Raw genomic sequence first — 21,736 nt, forward strand, 5'->3', positions numbered from 1 at the left:
ACAGCTTTCCCATATAGAATAACTGGAACGGTGACCTACATTCTAATGGGAGGCAGGGGTCCCCGTTCCCAAGATCAGATGTGGTTAGCAGATAACTTTACAAAATGGTACAATCCATTTAAAGGGGTACTCCTATGATTTTTTGTTTTTCGAATCAACTGGCATCACAAAGTTATACAGATTTGTAATTTACTTCTATTTAAAAATTTCCAATCTTCCAGTACTTATCAGCTGCTGTATGTCCTGCAGGAAGTGGTGCATTCTTTCCAGTCTAACACAGTGCTCCCTGCTGCCACCTCTGTCCATGTCAGGAACTTTTCAAAGCAGGAGAGGTTTTCTATGGGGATTTGCTGCTGCTCTGGACATTTCCTGACATAGGGCGGGTTCTGACTGAGGAATTCTCGCGGAAAATGTCTGCGGAATTCCGTCAGCTGTCCGCCCGCACATCTGGGCGCTTTTCCGCCGGTCCCATAGACACCATTCTATGGGCCGGCGTATTCCGCTATACGCTGAAAGAAGTGACATCGGATCGCGGAATACGCCGGCCTATAGAATGGTGTCTATGGAGCCGGCGGAAAAGCGCCCAGATGTGCGGGCGGACAGCCGACGGAATTCCGCTGACATTTTCCGCGAGAATTCCTCGCGGATAAGGTCTGTGGAATTCCACTGTCTAGCCGCGCGCCTTTCTGCCGGATCCATAAGCACCATTCTATAGGCCGGCGTATTCCGCTATCCGCCGAAAGAACTGTGAGTTCTTTCGGCGGATAGCGGAATACGCTGGCCCAAAGAATGGTGTCTATGGAGCCGGAGGAAAGGTGCGCGGCTGAGCGCGCGGACAGGCAGCGAAATTCCGCGGATATTATCCGCGTGAATTCCTCAGTATGAACCCACCCATACAGGCGGCAGCAGAGAGCTCTATGTTAATCTGCAAATAATACTCCACTTCCTGCAGGACATACAGCAGCTGATAAGTACTGGAAATGGAAGTAAATTACAAAGCTATACAACTTTCTGAATCCCTTTAACATGTTTAGTCTCCTACACCAGACAGAACAATGGGGGAGAGCTCCTGCTACAGGCAGTAGCCTTACAGCAAGTGACACATTTCATCTTAAGGGTACGTTCACACTTACCGCAGCAGATTTCATTTAAATAACTGAACACAGCATCAAATCTGCTGCGGATCTGTTGCAGATCTGCTGGGGATCCTGTAGGTGTGAACGCACCCAAAATCAAGATATCTTAAAACTCCTCCCATTTTCATCTGTTTTGAGGCGGGGCTAATTTTTTTTTTGTCTCCTATTGCAGACAGAACAGTGGGGGAGAGCTCCTGCCGCTGCCAGCTGCCTTACAGCCAGACACAAGGCTGATCTGATACTTGTAGGACGGACTAGATGCTGTGCTTTTCATGCATTGGCCACATGTACTGTTCCTTTAATAACAGGCCTTCAGTCCGCAGCTTCACACACAGCCCTGGAGTCAATGGGCAGCAACAATTGAGCAGCGAGCGGAGGATTTGCACGCTATAATTACGCAGCTCAGACGCGTCTCGCTGTGTTGTGACGGGATGTGAGAAGTGACAGCTGCTCCCTACATGACTAATTAAATACACAATGAATTATTAATACACCTGCAATCAGGACAGACGCAGGAGGCGTGCGCACAGGCCGCCACACAGCTATCTGCTTCCAGAATACGGCTGGCAACAGACGGACCATCTAATGTTTCCATAACAATAGACTCAAACATATCCGCTCCTACTGCACAGCGCACATCTATAAGTGGGGTGTATCTCTATACCAGCGCAAGGGATCTGATATAAAAAACAGGCCTGAATTATTCACTATGGCGGTTCTCTAGCTGCTGCAGAACTACAACTCCCAGCATGCGTGGTGAACTTGCAGATTTTAGACTTTGAAGTCATATAGCTGGAATTTCTTAAAGGGGTATTCCAGACAATTTTTTAACTGGTGCCAGATTTGTAATTTACTCCTATTAAAAAATCCAGTACTTATCAGCTGCTGTATGTCCTAAAGGAAGTGGTGTATTCTTTTCAGTCTGACACAGTGCTCTCTGCTGCCACCTCTGTCCATGTCAGGAACTGTCCAGAGCAGCAGCAAATCCTCATAGAAAACCTCTGCTGCTCTGGACAGTTCCTGACATGGACAGAGGTGGCAGCAGAGAGCACTGTGTCAGATTGGAAAGAATACACCACTTCCTGCAGGATATACACCAGCTGATAAGTACTGGAAGACTGGAGATTTTTAAATAGAAATAAATTACAAATCTATATAAAACTTTCTCATGCCAGCTGATTTAAAAGTAAAAAAAAAATTATCCGGGGTATCCCTTTAATATTTAACTTCAGTGATAATGTGGTGTCCCACCACGGGTGTTGCTAGTAGCTTTTTTTAATAGAAGTAAATTACAAATCCCTGGCACTTTCTGACACCAGCTGATTTGAGAGAACGGTACCTTCCAGCATCGCCAAGAGGATATCAGTCATATAATATGTAAATGTCTCTGATCAAGGAGGAGGGGTTCCACATTTCCTAACACTCCACACATTGAAGAACACTCGCTTTTTTATAATCTGTTTCTATTTCCTGATTGTTTTAACAGCATTTAAAAATAGGCTTCACCGCGCACCTCATGGACCACAGAACACAATAGACAGGACCTGTCCCATTCAGATGAATGAGAAAGGATAGTGGGCGTGCTCGGTGACCTTCATAAAAGACCTTCATTCTAGCTGGGAGCAGCAGCTATTGTGTGCCTCTGTTACCTATATACACCAAAAGGGTCAAAGTTTTATTTGTAAATATATGTAAATACTTCCAAACAAATTGAAACAAATAAATATAAATAAATAAATATGGTTGGGTGATACCATTTTGGTAAAAAGTGAGCCCCCCCCCTGCTGTGTAACCCCAGTGGATGAGTCCTGATAGAGATGAAAAGATCATTGTTTCCGAGAACTGATGTTCTTTTTCAGTATTTTTCGGTTTCTGTAGCGATTACTATGCAGATCTGATGAATGGAGCATCTTATCCTAATACCAGAAGGAGGGGGAGGGGGGGGACTGATGCCAAACACCATCAAACTGGGGAATCGAGAGATTATTACGATTTATTCCATGAACCAATTTAATCTGCTTCTATGTAGAAATAGTGATGGATGATTCCAAATTAAAAAATGCCGCCAGTCTGTTGTCACCCAGAGCTGCGCTCAACATTCAGCTGACTTCCTTTAGGATTAGACAGCGGTTTAATTGCTCTCTGCTGTCAGTCATGTGACCTGATGGCCCGGCTTAGTGCAACTCCATAATGTTCTCCTCCCTGATAAGAGGAAAGCAGCAGAATTGTGAATGCAGCTCTGAATGTGACCAAAGATAAGTAAAGCAAAATACGTGAAAAGGTGCTCAACGTCTTATAGAGTCTATTAGTATCACTGTTATACAAATGTGGGCAGTCACATCAGGTTATGGACTGTCATATAGTTATGGACTGCCAAAGCGAGTGGTGGACTGTGGGCAGCAAGTGGTGGGATATCGCAGCAAGCGGTGGACTGTGGCAGCAAGCGGTGGGATATCGCAGCAAGTGGCGGACTGTTATAGTAGGTTATAGACTGTTGCAGCACAATTCACAGCCCTGCCCTAGACTATGTGTAGACATAGCAAGAATACAGTCACTGTCCTGAGGAGAATGGGGCCCCTGCATGTGGAGTAACTAATAAGTACTCTATGGACTCTTTAAGATCATTAGGAGAACAGGAAGTCTCAGCTTAGCTTTATAACTAGTGGCCAGAATGGAAACTGCAACATACCAGGATTGTTTTATAATTTGGACACTGAGATGAAAAATTAGGAAAAACAGCACCAAAAAGTGAGTACAACAAAAACGTAGGTCACACTCCCTTAAAAGGTCCCCAATACAGTCTGCACTGGGGGCCCCTATAAGAAGGTGTTCACGGTAAGCTGCAGCAGAACACTTGTACCTGTACAGACCCTCTCTGGTGTCTATGCCCTGGTGGACACTGAAGTGAACTGGTTTAGGTAAAGCACAGACACTTTCTTCCAGAAACAGCGCCACCCCTGTCCTCAGGCTGTGTGTGGTATTAGAATCCGGCACCATTCACTTCGATGGAACTGAGCTGCAATACCACACCCAAACTGAGGCGCTGTTTCTGGAAGAAAGCAGACAATGTTTTGTAACCCTGTATAATCCCTTTAAGCCTTTTTACACCCTATAATGTGGGATAGGGCGCCCATAAGGGGCAGGTATTCACATACAATGGTGAGGTTAATGTAAGATCCGGGAAATGACAGTAAATGCAGAATGTGGAGGGACAAGCGCAGAGATCTTTGGGGGTCTACAGTCCTCTGGAGCTAAAATGATTAGTTCTGGGCATAAGCAGATTATTCCACAGACTTTGCCCCCATAGAGAACCATGGGCAACTCTCCAAAAGCAAAGCTCTAGAAATGCAATGCAAGCCTATGGCAGAGGGATTCTGGATCAATCCATGATTCCTAAACATGCCTGGGGGTCTGTCAATGCTGGAAGCTGAGGTAACTCGCTGGATCAATCGCATCATGACTGAGTCACCCGAAATTTCATGGTGTATTGCGTTCTGCAGCACATGATTCATCTAAAGCACATGTGGAACTACAAGTCACAGCATGTCTTCCCAGGCTGACTACATCTACTCTGTGTTACACGGACTGCGGTGTCACTTTGCTCTCTACCAGCCATAAACAGGAGCACAACACCCGGCTGACATGACACTCAGGAATGTTACCTATTTTGCCCAGAGCGTGGCACCCCCCCCCCCCCCCCCCCCGCCACATACACAAACTCCATATGGAGAGCAGACCCCCCCTTTATGGAGAGCGGACAGCTGGATTCCTCCACTATATCCCCCCCATCCAGGCTACAACCACACACACAGCTCCTAGTAACCTCACAAACACTGAACTACTTCAAGACTATGAAATATTAGCAGAGGTACATGGGGGTTATGGCTGCTGATGCAGGGGAGATGTCATGTATAAGTACAGGTTTCAGATGCAGGAAGAGGTTCTGCAGCAGCTAAAAACTGTAATATTGTGCAGAAAAAGCTCAACTTTTTTATTGTTGATAAACCTCCAGGGTCATGTTTTGGATAGAATCCCGAAAAGGCCAAATAAACCCCATATATTATTCATATCCATTATACCCCAATACAGTGTCTGGAGTACACCCTATATATTACATCCCCACAATACAGTATACAAGCCCAGCACACCCCATAACCCTGCATCTACCTGTACTACAGCCCAACACACCTCACCAATCCTACAGCTAAATGTAGTACAGCTCAGTACTCCATACACACTACATATACCTGTACTACAGCCACAGTACTCCATACACACTACATATACCTGTACTACAGCCACAGTACCCCATACACACTACATATACCTGTACTACAGCCACAGTACACCATACACACTACATATACCTGTACTACAGCCCCAGTACCCCATACACACTACATATACCTGTACTACAGACACAGCACACCATACACACTACATATACCGGTACTACAGCCCCAGTACACCCCATACACACTACATATACCCGTACTACAGCCACAGTACACCATACACACTACATATACCTGTACTACAGCCCCAGTACACCATACACACTACATATACCTGTACTACAGCCCCAGTACACCCCATACACACTACATATACCTGTACTACAGACACAGTACACCCCATACACACTACACATACCTGTACTACAGCCACAGTACACCCCATGTACACTACATATACCTGTACTACAGCCACAGTACACCATACACACTACATATACCTGTACTACAGCAACAGTACACCCCATACACACTACATATACCTGTACTACAGCCACAGTACTCCATACACACTACATATACCTGTACTACAGCCACAGTACCCCATACACACTACATATACCTGTACTACAGCCACAGTACACCATACACACTACATATACCTGTACTACAGACACAGCACACCATACACACTACATATACCGGTACTACAGCCCCAGTACACCCCATACACACTACATATACCCGTACTACAGCCACAGTACACCATACACACTACATATACCTGTACTACAGACACAGTACACCATACACACTACATATACCTGTACTACAGCCCCAGTACACCCCATACACACTACATATACCTGTACTACAGCCCCAGTACACCCCATACACACTACACATACCTGTACTACAGCCACAGTACACCCCATGTACACTACATATACCTGTACTACAGCCACAGTACACCATACACACTACATATACCTGTACTAAAGCCACAGTACACCCCATACACACTACATATACCCGTACTACAGCCCCAGTACACCATACACACTACATATACCTGTACTACAGCCCCAGTACACCCCATACACACTACATATACCTGTACTACAGCCCCAGTACACCCCATGTACACTACATATACCTGTACTACAGCCACAGTACACCATACACACTACATATACCTGTACTAAAGCCACAGTAACCCCATACACACTACATATACCCGTACTACAGCCACAGTACACCATACACACTACATATACCTATACTACAGCCACAATACACCCCATACACACTACATATACCAGTACTACAGCCACAGTACACCCCATGTACACTACATATACCTGTACTACAGCCACAGTACACCATACACACTACATATACCTATACTACAGCCACAATACACCCCATACACACTACATATACCTGTACTACAGCCACAGTACACCCCATACACACTACATATACCTGTACTACAGCCACAGTACCCCATAGACACTATATATACCTGTACTACAGCCACAGTACCCCATACACACTACATATACCTGTACTAAAGCCACAGTACACCCCATACACACTACATATACCGGTACTACAGCCACAGTACACCATACACACTACATATACCTGTACTACAGCCACAATACACCATACACACTACACATACCTGTACTACAGCCACAGTACACCACACACACTACATATACCTGTACTACAGCCACAGTACACCATACACACTACATATACCTGTACTACAGCCACAGTACACCATACATACTACATATACCTGTACTACAGCCACAGTACCCCATACACACTACATATACCTGTACTACAGCCACAGTACACCATACATACTACATATACCTGTACTACAGCCACTACAATAAAAACACCACCCCCCTAAATCCAGCAGTACTGCCTGAGTATCCTCTGTATTACACCCCCTATATCTACTACTTCATCCTGTACACCTCATCACCCACATGTATCCATGACTACTGCCCGGTATCCTCTGTATTACACCCCAATGCTACAGGTAGAGTCCACTATCCATCCCCCCCTATACCCAGTGGTACTGTCCCCAGTGTAGTCTCCAGCCCATATACAGCCCCGCACACAGGGCACAGTCACCTCCCCCCGGGGTATCCAGCAGTGTACTCACTACCACAGCACCACCTCCCCCCGCGGTCCCGGGGCTCTCGGTACCTGCAGGCTCCGGGCTCGGTGCTCGGGGACCGGATTTGCAGCGCTGCGCACACAGGAACCTCCCGTCTTCCTGACACTGAGCGGGGACTGGAGGCGGCGACTGCGCGGCGGCTCTATAAGGGCAGAGCGCCAGCGGGCAGGGGAGAAGCGGCGGCCACACGGGGGCGCTCACCTCACCGCGCCTGGATACCGCTATTATACCAGTAGTATCAGTCCTGCTATTATCTGTATATAACAACTTCCGTCTATTGTGTGAAGCGCAGAAGAGCTGAGGAGTCTGGCAGCTGCGCTATTTATATTCTATGCTGTACACACAGTGCGATCTCCTTCCGCTGAAGAGACCAGCGATTGTACCAGAGCAGTGCTCCCCAAAGCAGAACTACAACTCCCAGCATGCACTGAGCATTCCCTGTATTATAACTCCCATCATGCACTGAGCATTCCTTGTATTATAACTCCCATCATGCACTGAGCATTCCCTGTATTATAACTCCCATCATGCACTGAGCATTCCCTGTATTATAACTCCCATCATGCACTGATCATTCCCTGTATATAACTCCCATCATGCAGTAATCATTCCCTGTATATAACTCCCATCATGCAGTAATCATTCCCTGTATATAACTCCCAGCATGCATGCTGGGAGTAGTAGTTTTGCATACATATAGCTGTTAGGGCATGCTGGGGGTTGTACATATGCAAACTTTTCAGTGGTAGTACTGGAGCCACAGGTTGGGATCATGCTGGGGTCTGTATATAACTCCCAGCATGCACTGATAACTACCTGTATCTCCAGCTGTTGCAGAACTACAACTCCAATCATAGTGGCAGAGACAGTATAGGCGGCATAGGACAGCTGGAGGGTCCTGATCCTAGTGAGCCATTAGGCCTAAGTGGTTGATGTCCCACCTCCACCAGTTGTCCCCAGTGCCTACCTCTATAGTGTGTGCTGCCCTTTAAGAGGGGGCTCCCTATAAATTACAGCAATAAACAGAAGCTACACACTGGGCTCCGATTAGATGCTGCGTGTACATGGAATGATTATCGTGTGAATTCGAACGATAATCGTAAACGCTGCGAACGATCATACGACGAACGAGAAATCGTTCATTTTGATCTTACAACATGTTCTAAAATCGTCGTTCGTAAAAAATTTGCAGATCGTTCCGTGTAAACAGTCGTTCGCCGATTTAACCAATGTGTGAGATAGGCTTAAGTGATCGCAAAGCGAATTTCCGTACGATATATCGTACGTCTAAACGCTGACCGTTAGGAAAAAAAAATCGTTACTCCAACATCGTACGATCAGGCCAATTATCGTTTCGTGTAAACGCAGCATTATATGGTGAACGATTTCAGGTTAAAGATAAACAATCTCGTTTGCTACCCTAAGCCAAAGCAGCCGGAGGCAGAGTCCTTCATTACAGCAACAGCACAGATTAGTCCAGGGATAGGGAACCTTGGCACTCCAGCTGATGCAAAACTACAACTCCCATCATGCCTGGACAGCCAAAGCTTTGGCTGTCCAGGCATGATGGGAGTAGCAGTTTTGCAACAGCCAAGATTCCCTACCCCTGGATTAGTCACTGACTATCTGCAAGAAATCCTGCAGTGTATAGCCACTGATCTCATAGTAGGTGGGCATGGTTGACCTGATGCCAATCTTAGAGATAGTAGCACCGTGTACCTGGTCTCATCTGCCATTCAGGGTCTTTGGAAAGCCTGGTGACAACTTACAGTTAAAGGGAACGTCTACACAATGATGCCTGTTGGCAGGATGCAGCATGGCCGCTATATGACTGCAGTGGGAAAGCATGGATACTGAACATATGCTCCGACTCTGAACAATCAGAGGGGAAAAGTGATGAGGGTGACATCAGTATGTGATAGTGGCAGACGACAGATGTCCCCCTCCCCCCCATACAGATCCTGTATTAATGCGACCAGACATCCATATGTCTGACATGGCTCATCTCATACAATACGCCTCATATATTCAAAAGTTTACTTATTTTATACCACTTTCTGACTATATTCAAGTCCTGATCACAGTGCTGGTTACCATTGTACAATGCTCTGCGAGCTAAACCCATCAGCAGCACATCCACAGAACAGATTGTCCTTTAAGGCGAGAGATGTCCCAGCTCACACCCGGTGATCCCCTGCAGACTTAGCTGTGACCTCAGGTAACTCCCCGGAGTGTCCTCAGCCAGCTTCTCTATGATCACAGGGTAACAGGTCAAAGCGACGCCTATAAGTAAGGCAAAAAACTTATTAAAAAATTAATAAACTTAATAAGGCGGAGGTTAACAAGGTAATAAATCAGCCAGCAAAGCCTGGAGGTGATTGGTTTATATACTGTCCTGTAAGACAGTGACCATAGAGCACCACCTAGTGGCAGATGGGTAGATCTGTAGAGATCTAATACAATTTTAGTTATTAGGTCAGAGGTCAGCCATTAGGCTGAATGGAGAAACTGAAGGAGTGTGTTATGGACAGGAAAACCTTATACTACAGCTACACAGGCCGCAGCTTACCCCACTCCGTACGAATGTTTGCATGTGCCAAGATGTAAGGCCGCCTTTAGGAGATGAATTTCAATGTAGAACACAGCAGCCAAACCGACCGCTGCTGATAAACTACAATTCCCATCATGCCTGGACAGCCTAAAGCTAATGTGTCAGCTGCCCAGGAATGATAACACCCGGAGGGCCATTAGGAGGACACCTGTGATGTAGAAGGACGCTGTTTGTACCTCCCATAAGACTCACATGGCGAATTTGTATTTGGTCTGCAGTAAACTCCTCCTACCATCAGGGTAACCCAGTGAGCTTACACAGTTTAAGGATAGTTTCACACACACCGTAGCGCAGCGTATTTTATGCTGCGGATCCATTGCTGCGGATTTGATCTAAATAACTGAACACAGCATCAAATCTGCTGCAGATCCTGTACGTGTGAACACACCCTAAGGGTACAAACACACACAGCAGATACTGTGTTCAGTTATTTAGATCTAATCTGCTGCGTATCGCAGCAGTAAATATGCAGCGTATAAGCCGTGTGTGTTTGTACCCTAAGGATCAAAAAAAGGGTCAATTTACACAGAGATTATCTGCCAAAGATTTGAAGCCAAAGCCAGAAACAGACTATAGACAGAGATCAGATCAAAAGGAAAGACTGAAATTTCTCCTCTTTTCCAATCCATTTCTGGCTTTGGCTTCAAATAATCTTTGTGTAAATGGACCCTTAGCCAAGCTGGAATTTGATACTACTCTGGACAGTTCATGACATGGACAGAGGGGGCAGCAGAGAGCACTGTGTCAAATTAAGGGTGCCTTCACATGTACCTTATCGCTGTGAGTTTCTCGCACATAAATCCACAGTGATACTGATTGCTATCAAGTCAATGTATGCGTATTCTCATTGCGTATTTGATGCTATTTTTACATGCGAGTTTTGATTTTCACAGGCGAGTTCAACATCACAAAAAAAGCAGCTACAGTTTGATGTGAAAAATACGCAGCAATATGGTACGGGTGAAGGCACACTGAAAGGATATTCAGGACACACAGCAGCTGATAAGTACTGAAAGACTGGAGATTTTTTTTTTGTAATAGCAGTAAATTACAAGTCTCTGACACCAGTTTATTTGAAGAAAAAAAAAAATTGCAGGAGTGCCCCTTTAAGTTCTTCTCCCCATTTGTTCTTCTGTTGAGTGGGGGGAGCCATACACCAACTGATCATGACGTACGGCATGTCTTTATGATAGGTCAAAGGGTTATTTTACAGACAGAACTCTTGCCACCTTTCCGGCATTAAGAAGTCACTCACCCACTGGTCATTCAGCCAGACCCTCATATAGATTAGGTAACAGTCACATTCACCGCTGTCTAATAGGTGTGCCTTTCTCCTAGCACATGTAATACCTCACCCCTTTGGTCTTTGAGAAGAAGCCAGCAGAATCTCTTCTCCCCATTGACAATACATGAATGGTCAGGGCAGCTGAGGGTGCATAAGCACCAGGATATACTATATACACATGAGCTCACAGCCACTGTATTCATCCCCACACACAGATTCTTCTCATAATTCACATAAATCAAAGCAGCCAAAAGTAACAGAAGAAATCGCTTTATTGTGAGACTGTGTCCGGCCTGGAGAACGGCCAACACCTCTCTATCCACTGTTCTCTCGCTCTGAGAAAGTAGATCAGAACACACAGCAATGCCAGAAACCCGCTTTACCTGTCTGGCTCCTTCTAAGTCAGACACATTAAGAGCCTGTTCACACTTGAGTAAAACATTTGGAAATTCTGAGCAGAATCCCACCTGCCTCACTGTCTCAATGTGATCTCACATGTCAAATCTGGAGTATAATACAGGATGTAACTCAGGATCAGTAATGTAATGTGTGTACACAGTGAACCCACCAGCAGAATAGTGAGTGCAGCTCTGGAGCATAATACAGGATGTAACTCAGGATCAGTAATGTAATGTATGTACACAGTGACCTCACCAGCAGAATAGTGAGTGCAGCTCTGGAGTATAATACAGGATGTAACTCAGGATCAGTAATGTAATGTATGTACACAGTGACCTCACCAGCAGAATAGTTAGTGCAGCTCTGGAGTATAATACAGGATGTAACTCAGGATCAGTAATGTATGTACATAGTGACTCCCACCAGCAGAATAGTGAGTGCACCTCTGGAGTATATTACAGGATATAATTAGCATTTTTTAGATTGATCTTGATAATGCTGGGTTTATACGGAACGATTATCATCCAAACTTGCACGATAACAATCGAATTAGAACGATAATCGTACGTGTAAACGCAGCGAACGATCAAGCGATGAGCGGGAAAACGTTTATTTCGATTTTTGAACATGTTCTCAAATCGTCGTTGGTCGTTCGCAAAAAAAATTCGCAGGAGAGAGACAGCAGCAGATTAGATCTAAATAACTGAACACAGCATCAAACCTGCACCACCAAATCTGCTGCAGATCTGCTGCGTATACGGTGTGTGTGTTTGTACCCTGAGGCTAGGTTCACACTGCGTTTTCAGCATCCGTTTAACGGATCCGTTTTTTTTAACGTCCAGAAAAATAGGGTCAGCAACGTTTTTTGGTCCGTTTTGGTCCGCCAAAAAAAACGGATCCGTTTTTTTTAATAATGGAAGTCAATGGAAAAACGGATGCACACAAATAAATCCGTTTTTTGCAATCCGTTTTTCATGCGTTTTTTGCAAAAAACGGATGTGTTAAACAAATGCTGAAAACGCAGTGTGAACCTAGCCTTAGCATCAGTCTCTATTACAATCTGATGCACCTGGCAGCACTAATCACATGTGGAGACAGCCTGATGGGGCTGACCACAAGTGTCAGACATCTACCTCAATTAGACAATCAAGTGCTGCCTATTGGGGGAGATTAATCAAACATGGAGTAAAGTGAAACTGGCTCAGTTGCCCCTAGCAACCAATCAGATTCCATCTTTCATTTTCCAAAGAGTCTGTAATGAATGAAAGGTGGAATCTGATTGGTTGCTAGGGGCAACTGGGCCAGTCTCACTTTACACCATGTTTAATAAATCTCCCCAATTGTATTTAAATACTGATCCAGAGTTACCAGTGATCACACATGGCTTTCAATTAGTGCTATTCTGTCCTGGAATTTGCATCACAGTAGCACTGATCATACACTATGGCCCTGATTCACCAAAGGGTGTACAATACAGACTGGTGTAAACTGCCCAAAGAAACCAATCACAGCTCAGCTTTCATTTCAAATCTCCCCCTGTTCAAACATAGCCAGGAGGCTTGGTAAATAGGAAATTGAACACAGCACTGAGTATCACAGAGAAAGCAACAGAAAACATATTACAGAAAGTGCACTCACTATTCTGCTGGTGGGATCACCATGTACATACATTACTTATCCTGTACTGATCCTGAGTTACATCCTGTATTATACTCCAGAGCTGCACTCCCTATTCTGCTGGTGGGGTCACTGAGTATATACAATACATTACTGATCCTGAGTTACATCCTGTATTATACTCCAGAGCTGCACTCACTATTCTGCTGGTGGGGTCACTGTGTACATACATTACATTACTTATCCTGTACTGATCCTGAGTTACATCCTGTATTATACTCCAGAGCTGCACTCACTATTCTGCTGGTGGGGTCACTGTGTACATACATTACTGATCCTGAGTTACATCCTGTATTATACCCCAGAGCTGCACTCACTATTCTGCTGGTGGGGTCACTGTGTACATACATTACATTACTTATCCTGTACTGATCCTGAGTTACATTCTGTATTATACCTCAGAGCTGCACTCACTATTCTGCTGGTGGGGTCACTGTGTGCATACATTACATTACTGATCCTGTACTGATCCTGAGTTACATCCTGTATTATACCCCAGAGCTGCACTCACTATTCTGCTGGTGGGGTCACTGTGTACATACATTACTGATCCTGAGTTACATCCTGTATTATACTCCAGAGCTGCACTCACTATTCTGCTGGTGGGGTCACTGTGTACATACATTACTGATCCTGAGTTACATCCTGTATTATACTCCAGAGCTGCACTCACTATTCTGCTGGTGGGGTCACTATGTACATACATTACTATTATACTCCATACTTTTACATTTTCCTCTTCGATCTTTTCCAGAATCAGCAATTACCACCTGTAACAAAAGAGAATAGTTAGATCCTGTAGATCACTATGTGGCAGGTTCATTATTTAGCAGGCTCACTATGTGGCAGGTTCATTATTAAGCAGGCTCACTATGTGGCAGGTTCAGTATTTAGCAGAGAGCTTCACTCTGTAAATAATATCACGCTGCGTTTCTCTATCTGTTGGCGGATAGATAATAACACGGTGACGTCATCATCTCCGTGGCAACAGAAGCGGAATATGCAAGGAACATAGCACATCCTCCTGCCGGTGCTCGGGCAGCGATGTCTCGGCTTCCTTACAGCTATAGTGTGTGCAGCTCCAGAAGCCCCAAGTACAAACAACACGAGGCCTGAGAGGAGACTGCAGAGTATGAAGCATCATCAGCACATAGCACAGCGACAATGTATAATGCTATACATTACCTCTACCAACATGGCGGCATGGACCTCATTCAGGCCCATCTCTATCCGTCTTCAACATGGCTACCACAGCAAATACACGCTTGCCAACCGTTACAGGACATAAGCAGAAGTTAACCCCGCCCTTTACATGACGTTTTGCTCACTCATTGGAGGGTTGCTGAACATCTAACCAATAGACGTACAATATTTCCACCCCGCCTCTTTAGGGTTTTAGCCAACCAGAGTCGGGCAGTGGGCGGGGTTAGCTTGGTAACGGATGCCGCGCCGTGCCAAAAAGGTTGTGAGAAAGGTCGTCGCGTTTGTGTGACGGCAGCGACTGTCAACCATGAGCTGGTGTGTGTCCCGAGTGTCCGCCGCTCTCCGGAGCCCCGTTATCCGCCGTCTGCTTAGCCAGAGCAGCAGCAGCTCCCCGGAGTATGTGGGCGGGCTGGTGAAGAAGGACAAGGTGGTGGTGTTCATGAAGGGGACGCCGGCGCAGCCTCTGTGCGGCTTCAGTAACGCCGTAGTGCAGATTCTGCGGATGCACGGGGTGGACGAGTACGCGGCTTATAACGTGCTGGAGGACCAGGACCTCAGACAGGGTCAGTACCAGCGGGGACTGTGGGGGAGGAGTATGCTGGGAGTTATAGAGGGTTTACACTACAACTCCCAGCATGCACCGGCACCTACAGAGTGTCTACACTACAACTCCCAGCATGCACTGCCACCTACAGAGCATATACACTACAACTCCCAGCATGCACTGGCACCTACAGAGTGTCTACACTACAGCTCCCAGCATGCACTGCCACCTCCAGAGCATATACACTACAACTCCCAGCATGCACTGCCACCTCCAGAGCATATACACTACAACTCCCAGCATGCACTGCCACCTACAGAGCATATACACTACAACTCCCAGCATGCACTACCACCTACAGAGCATATACACTACAACTCCCAGCATGCACTACCACCTACAGAGCATATACACTACAACTCCCAGCATGCACTACCACCTACAGAGCATATACACTACAACTCCCAGCATGCACTGCCACCTACAGAGCATATACACTACAACTCCCAGCATGCACCTACAGAGCATATACACTACAACTCCCAGCATGCACCTACAGAGCATATACACTACAACTCCCAGCATGCACCTACAGAGCATATACACTACAACTCCCAGCATGCACCTACAGAGCATATACACTACAACTCCCAGCATGCACCTACAGAGCATATACACTACAACTCCCAGCATGCACCTACAGAGCATATACACTACAACTCCCAGCATGCACCTACAGAGCATATACACTACAACTCCCAGCATGCACCTACAGAGCATATACACTACAACTCCCAGCATGCACCTACAGAGCATATACACTACAACTCCCAGCATGCACCTACAGAGCATATACACTACAACTCCCAGCATGCACCTACAGAGCATATACACTACAACTCCCAGCATGCACCTACAGAGCATATACACTACAACTCCCAGCATGCACCTACAGAGCATATACACTACAACTCCCAGCATGCACCTACAGAGCATATACACTACAACTCCCAGCATGCACCTACAGAGCATATACACTACAACTCCCAGCATGCACCTACAGAGCATATACACTACAACTCCCAGCATGCACCTACAGAGCATATACACTACAACTCCCAGCATGCACCTACAGAGCATATACACTACAACTCCCAGCATGCACCTACAGAGCATATACACTACAACTCCCAGCATGCACCTACAGAGCATATACACTACAACTCCCAGCATGCACCTACAGAGCATATACACTACAACTCCCAGCATGCACCTACAGAGCATATACACTACAACTCCCAGCATGCACCTACAGAGCATATACACTACAACTCCCAGCATGCACCTACAGAGCATATACACTACAACTCCCAGCATGCACCTACAGAGCATATACACTACAACTCCCAGCATGCACCTACAGAGCATATACACTACAACTCCCAGCATGCACCTACAGAGCATATACACTACAACTCCCAGCATGCACCTACAGAGCATATACACTACAACTCCCAGCATGCACCTACAGAGCATATACACTACAACTCCCAGCATGCACCTACAGAGCATATACACTACAACTCCCAGCATGCACCTACAGAGCATATACACTACAACTCCCAGCATGCACCTACAGAGCATATACACTACAACTCCCAGCATGCACCTACAGAGCATATACACTACAACTCCCAGCATGCACCTACAGAGCATATACACTACAACTCCCAGCATGCACCTACAGAGCATATACACTACAACTCCCAGCATGCACCTACAGAGCATATACACTACAACTCCCAGCATGCACCTACAGAGCATATACACTACAACTCCCAGCATGCACCTACAGAGCATATACACTACAACTCCCAGCATGCACCTACAGAGCATATACACTAGAACTCCCAGCATGCACAACTATGTCCTGCAGAACTATGCTTCTCAGCATGCCCTGACTCCCAATGTGAACACAACTACAACTCCCAGTATGCACTGTCAGGTTTCAGCTATCAGGGCATGCTGGGAGTTTTAGTTCAGCTTTGATAAATAATAGCATGAATGAGATTGAACACCTCTTATTTTTTGCCCCTTTTTAAGGCTCTGTACACGTCGCCCTATAGCATGGGTCTCTAAACTGCGGCCCTCCAGCTGTTGCAAAACTACATTTCCCATCATGCCCAGACAGCCAAATACAAAGCTTTAGTTGTCCAGGCCGCAGTTTGGAGACCCATGCCCTATAGGATCCATAGGCTTTGTATAACACTTAGTCTGATGCCCAGGACTCCTCCAGTGTGTGTAGTGATGTAGCAGATCTTTGTGTATAATGTTGTAGCAGAGCTGTGTGTGTGGTGATGTAGCAGAGCTGTGTGTGTGGTGATGTAGCAGAGCTGTGTGTGTGTGTGTGTGTGTGTGTGTGTGTGTGTGTGTGTGTGTGTGTGTGTGTGTGTGTGTGTGTGTGTGTGTTTGGTGATGTAACAGAGCTGTGTGTGTGTGTGTGTGTGTGTGTGTGTGTGGTGATGTAGCAGAGCTGTGTGTGTGTAGGACAGTGGGCCCAGTCTCCTATCTCTCCAGATCTGCCTGTAGCAGCTCATGGTGACGGAGCAGTTTTATTACTGACACAGCTGAAGTTGCGTCCCTGTGTTGTCCCTTTAAATCTACTGCAAGAAGTAAGTCAAAAGTTGATGGGGAGCGCCTAATAGTTATAACTGCTGAGGAGGTGTCTATGGGGGGGAAACTTCTATACAATTAGAGGGAATTCACATGAAGATTACTGCACCAGCCATGTGCATCAGCTTTTACAAATCTGCACACACTATGGAATTGTTCTGCTCCTGTAATGCGGATTATGTATAGGAAGTACTACCCAGACAGCCAGTGTGTGCAAAACTACAACTCCCAGCATGTCCAGACAGCCAGCGTGTGCAAAACTATGATTCCCAATATTCCCAGACAAGCAACGCGTAAAGAACTATGACTCCCAGCATGCCCAGACACTGACCATGTACAAAACTACAACTCCCAGTGTGCCCAGACAGGTAGAGTTTACAAAGATAGGAGAATAAGGTTGCGTGTTGTGGTTTTTGCAATGTTTAGCAGTTGGGGCATGCTGGGAGTTGCAGTTCAACAATAGTTTGCATAACTACGTTAGCAAACTTTGCTTTTGCACAACTACGATCCCCATCATGCTTGGACAGCTGATGCTAGAGCTGTCACCTTGTAGTTGAAGGCCGGTTCTTGCCCTTGATGTATTCCTATTTGTTATGGTCCAGATCATGTTACAATGTAACACAAGGGCATGTATCCTCTGTATGGAAAACAAGGCTCTGTGGGGGCAGTTAAAGGGGTATTCTGCTTACAGTAAACTCTTAATATGTTGCTGCCCTTGGCGGACGGGGGTCGACACGAGATGCGGTAAATATAATGCACCCCTAGCTTGGGTGGGGGGAAATACTGGGAAGGGAGTTGTATGACTTTGTAATGTGTTATTTTGTGAATTGTTTAGCGCCGCACTACCCCTTTAAATTGTGCCTCTTTAACTATGTGTCATGTGATTTATGATGTCATCAACCCTCCCTGCTCCAATGACATCCTGTATGCAAAGAGGATAAGATTCCTTAGTATAGTACAGTGATGGGCAACCTTTTCAGCTTGATGTGTCAGAAATTAGCAAAAAACTAGCAGAACTCGGGTGGTGTCACTTTAAAAAACAAACATAATTTCATGATTTTTATAATTTAAATAACAATATACACCCCTAGTCCCCCCTGCCTCCCCATCTCTTCACCAGCATACACCCCCAGTCCCCATCTTTTCACCAGCATACACTTAGTCCCCCTGGCCCCTGATGTCTTCACCAGCATACACCCCCCGTCCCCCTGGCCCTTAACCAGCACCCACCCTCAGTCCCCTGCCCCATCCCTTCACAGGTCACATGACATACGACTGAAGCAGGAAACTGGTGAGCTGTCAAGATGTACATCCAAAACAAGCAGGAAGTTGTCAAAGTTCCTTAACCTGTATTTGTTGCAAAACTGCATGCTGGAAGTTGACATTTTGCAACAGCTGCTGTACAGGGATTGGGAGACCCCTGTGGCAATAGCATATCCCCCTGAAAATAGAAGGATCAGACATGTTGCAATCCAGCATGTCTGATCCTTCTATCATTTGGGGGTTGCTGTCATTAATTTTGCCTTCGTCTCCTCTCTATGGCTGATACCAGGGAGTAATAGATGTGTATGGTGTACTTATAACATGATATCTTTAAGCTGACTCCTTCTCCTTATCTCTTAGGGGTGAAGAATTACTCCAACTGGCCGACAATCCCTCAGGTGTACCTGAACGGAGACTTTGTGGGGGGCTGCGACATCCTCCTCCAGATGCATCAGAACGGAGACCTGGTGGAGGAGCTGAAGAAGCTGGGGATCCGCTCCGCACTGCTGGACGTAGAACCAAGCCAAGAGAAGAAGTAACTGGGGGGGCTCCGTCTGTGCTGTGAACTCTTTATACCGACCCCCTGAGGCGGCCACGTCCCGTCCGCACCGGAGAAGCCTTATGCTACCGCAACAAACTGTTCTGCCGATCCTCCGCCCAGCAGGGAGCCAATCTGGCTGGTCCCTTCTCCCCCTGAACCTGTAGCGGAGGATTGTATGAATGTTAGACAATGACCACTGATTCAAAGAGGAATATAATGATAGAGTGGAAATAAAATTAATTGTGTAGAGAATGGCCGCCCGTCTATCACTATAACTTTCTATGGAAGGAGGAGAAGTTGGCTACTTCCTCCCATACAGATTTAACTTTGCAAATCAATCCAGCCATTTAAAGGGGTCTATCTACAGTAGACAACTAGCTGACCCCCACCCCCTGGTGAGTCACATGTTCATTTTATGTAGGAGCTGCTGGAAATGACTAAACACCATACAAAGCAGCTTCTAAGGCTCCCATAGAGAGTGATGGTGTGCACATGTGACCCAGGAGATGGGAATACCCCTTTAACCCATTATATTTAGTCCTTAGTGGCATCTAGGTGGTCAGATGGGAGTGTGGCTCTGCCGGTTCTAGAAGAAAATAAAAAAAAAAATTAACCCAGAAATTTAAAAGTTCTGGTTCACTATGGGGGTGACTTCCTCTTTAAGTTTCCTCTCGCTCCTCACAGCTATTCCCAGATCCCTCTCAATCAGATGCAGATTGTGTGGATGTTGTGGCTGCATTTTTTTTTTCTTGTTCCCTGAAAGTTATACCAATTTGTAATTTGCTTCTACTTAAAAATCTTCAGTTTTCCAGTACTTATCAGCTACTGTATGTACTGCAGGAAGTGGTGTATTCTTTCCAGTTTGACACAATGCTCTCTGCTGCCACCTCTGTCCATGTCAGGAACTGTCCAGAGCAGTAGCAAATCCCCATAGAAAACCTTTCCTGCTCTGGACAGTTCCTGACATGAACAGAGGTGGCAGCAGAGAGCATTGTGTCAAACTGGAAAGAATACACCACTTCCTGCAGTACATACAGTAGCTGATAAGTACTGGAAAACTAAGATTTTTAAGTAGAAGCAAATTACAAATTGGTAAAACTTTCTATAACTAGTTGATTTGAAGATGGCCGACTCGCTGCTGCTCCAATAGGTGGAAGGGATATTTGAGAGGAGGATTGAGGGCTTTGGAGGGGATAGTGAAGTCTAGGTGTACAGGGACAAAGGATTTTGGAGGGGGCAAGGAGTTTTGTGTAATACAGACCTATGAGAAGTGTGTAATACTATATCTGCCATTCAGATGTCTGGGAAAGTTGGGTAAGGATCTGTGTCATAGAAATCTGATTGCCACCCATCCTGCAAGTAAATTTAATGACAACCAAGAATCTTGAATTCCGTTTCCCCTCCCCCGGAAATACTTTATCTTGTCCTCTCCTGAGTCCTGCACCCTTGGCTCTCGTCCTACACACCCTGACTGCTCATGGGAGATAGCGACGCTCCATCAAGATAATTACCACTGCGGGGAAGAAGGTACCACGTGTCAGTTATGGAGCTTGGAGAGGTGACTGCAGTGTCCAGGACTGGCCTTAAAGGGGAATTACACCTAAAACTACTAGTGGATTTGTTAGGGAGTATAGCGGGTGGGAGCAGTGATGATCTATGGACTCCTGGATAGATGGATCCATCTCTACTGTAGTTGTATACAGTAATCAATAAGGAAATGTACCTAAAAGATGTGTTTTGGGTGTAATAGTCTGAGGTATCACAGTCCTGAGAGCTGGTGTGGGCAGGAGTGAGAGGTGCGGATACTGGAGGATGTAAGATCACTGGCAGAATGGGGGTAAATAAATGTGAATTGTGTTCTTTAGTGTACATGTGGGGGTAATCAGTGACTGTACAGGTAGAGGTATATGTGTAGTGACTGGCACAGAGTGGAGGTATATGTGTAGTGACTAGCACAGAGTGGAGGTAT

The 21,736-nt window shown here is 45.8% G+C and overlaps 2 protein-coding genes and 1 non-coding gene across 3 annotated transcripts in view; 1 reads left to right on the top strand and 2 right to left on the bottom strand.

Moving 5' to 3' along the window:
- The window catches only part of SYNE3 (spectrin repeat containing nuclear envelope family member 3), a 50,725-nt gene extending 36,069 nt beyond the window's left edge, over positions 1-14,656 (bottom strand). The window contains exon 1 of the mRNA XM_069951304.1: positions 14,248-14,656. The gene's annotated coding sequence lies outside the window, so the exon portion shown is untranslated. The remainder of the gene's footprint in view (positions 1-14,247) is intronic.
- On the bottom strand, positions 14,414-14,673 carry LOC138771607 (small Cajal body-specific RNA 13). The gene has a single exon (XR_011359655.1). It is a non-coding gene; the product is annotated as a small Cajal body-specific RNA 13 (non-coding RNA).
- A 283-nt stretch (positions 14,674-14,956) lies between these two features.
- GLRX5 (glutaredoxin 5) lies at positions 14,957-20,486 on the top strand. Its single transcript, XM_069951303.1, has 2 exons — positions 14,957-15,309; positions 19,587-20,486. Exons 1-2 carry the CDS (start codon positions 15,054-15,056, stop codon positions 19,763-19,765), a joined length of 435 nt encoding a protein of 144 aa, XP_069807404.1. The 5' UTR covers positions 14,957-15,053; the 3' UTR covers positions 19,766-20,486.
- Positions 20,487-21,736: the final 1,250 nt, after the last annotated feature.

Source organism: Dendropsophus ebraccatus, chromosome 13 (genome assembly GCF_027789765.1).
Source record: "Dendropsophus ebraccatus isolate aDenEbr1 chromosome 13, aDenEbr1.pat, whole genome shotgun sequence".
NCBI classification, from domain to species: Eukaryota; Metazoa; Chordata; class Amphibia; order Anura; family Hylidae; genus Dendropsophus; species Dendropsophus ebraccatus.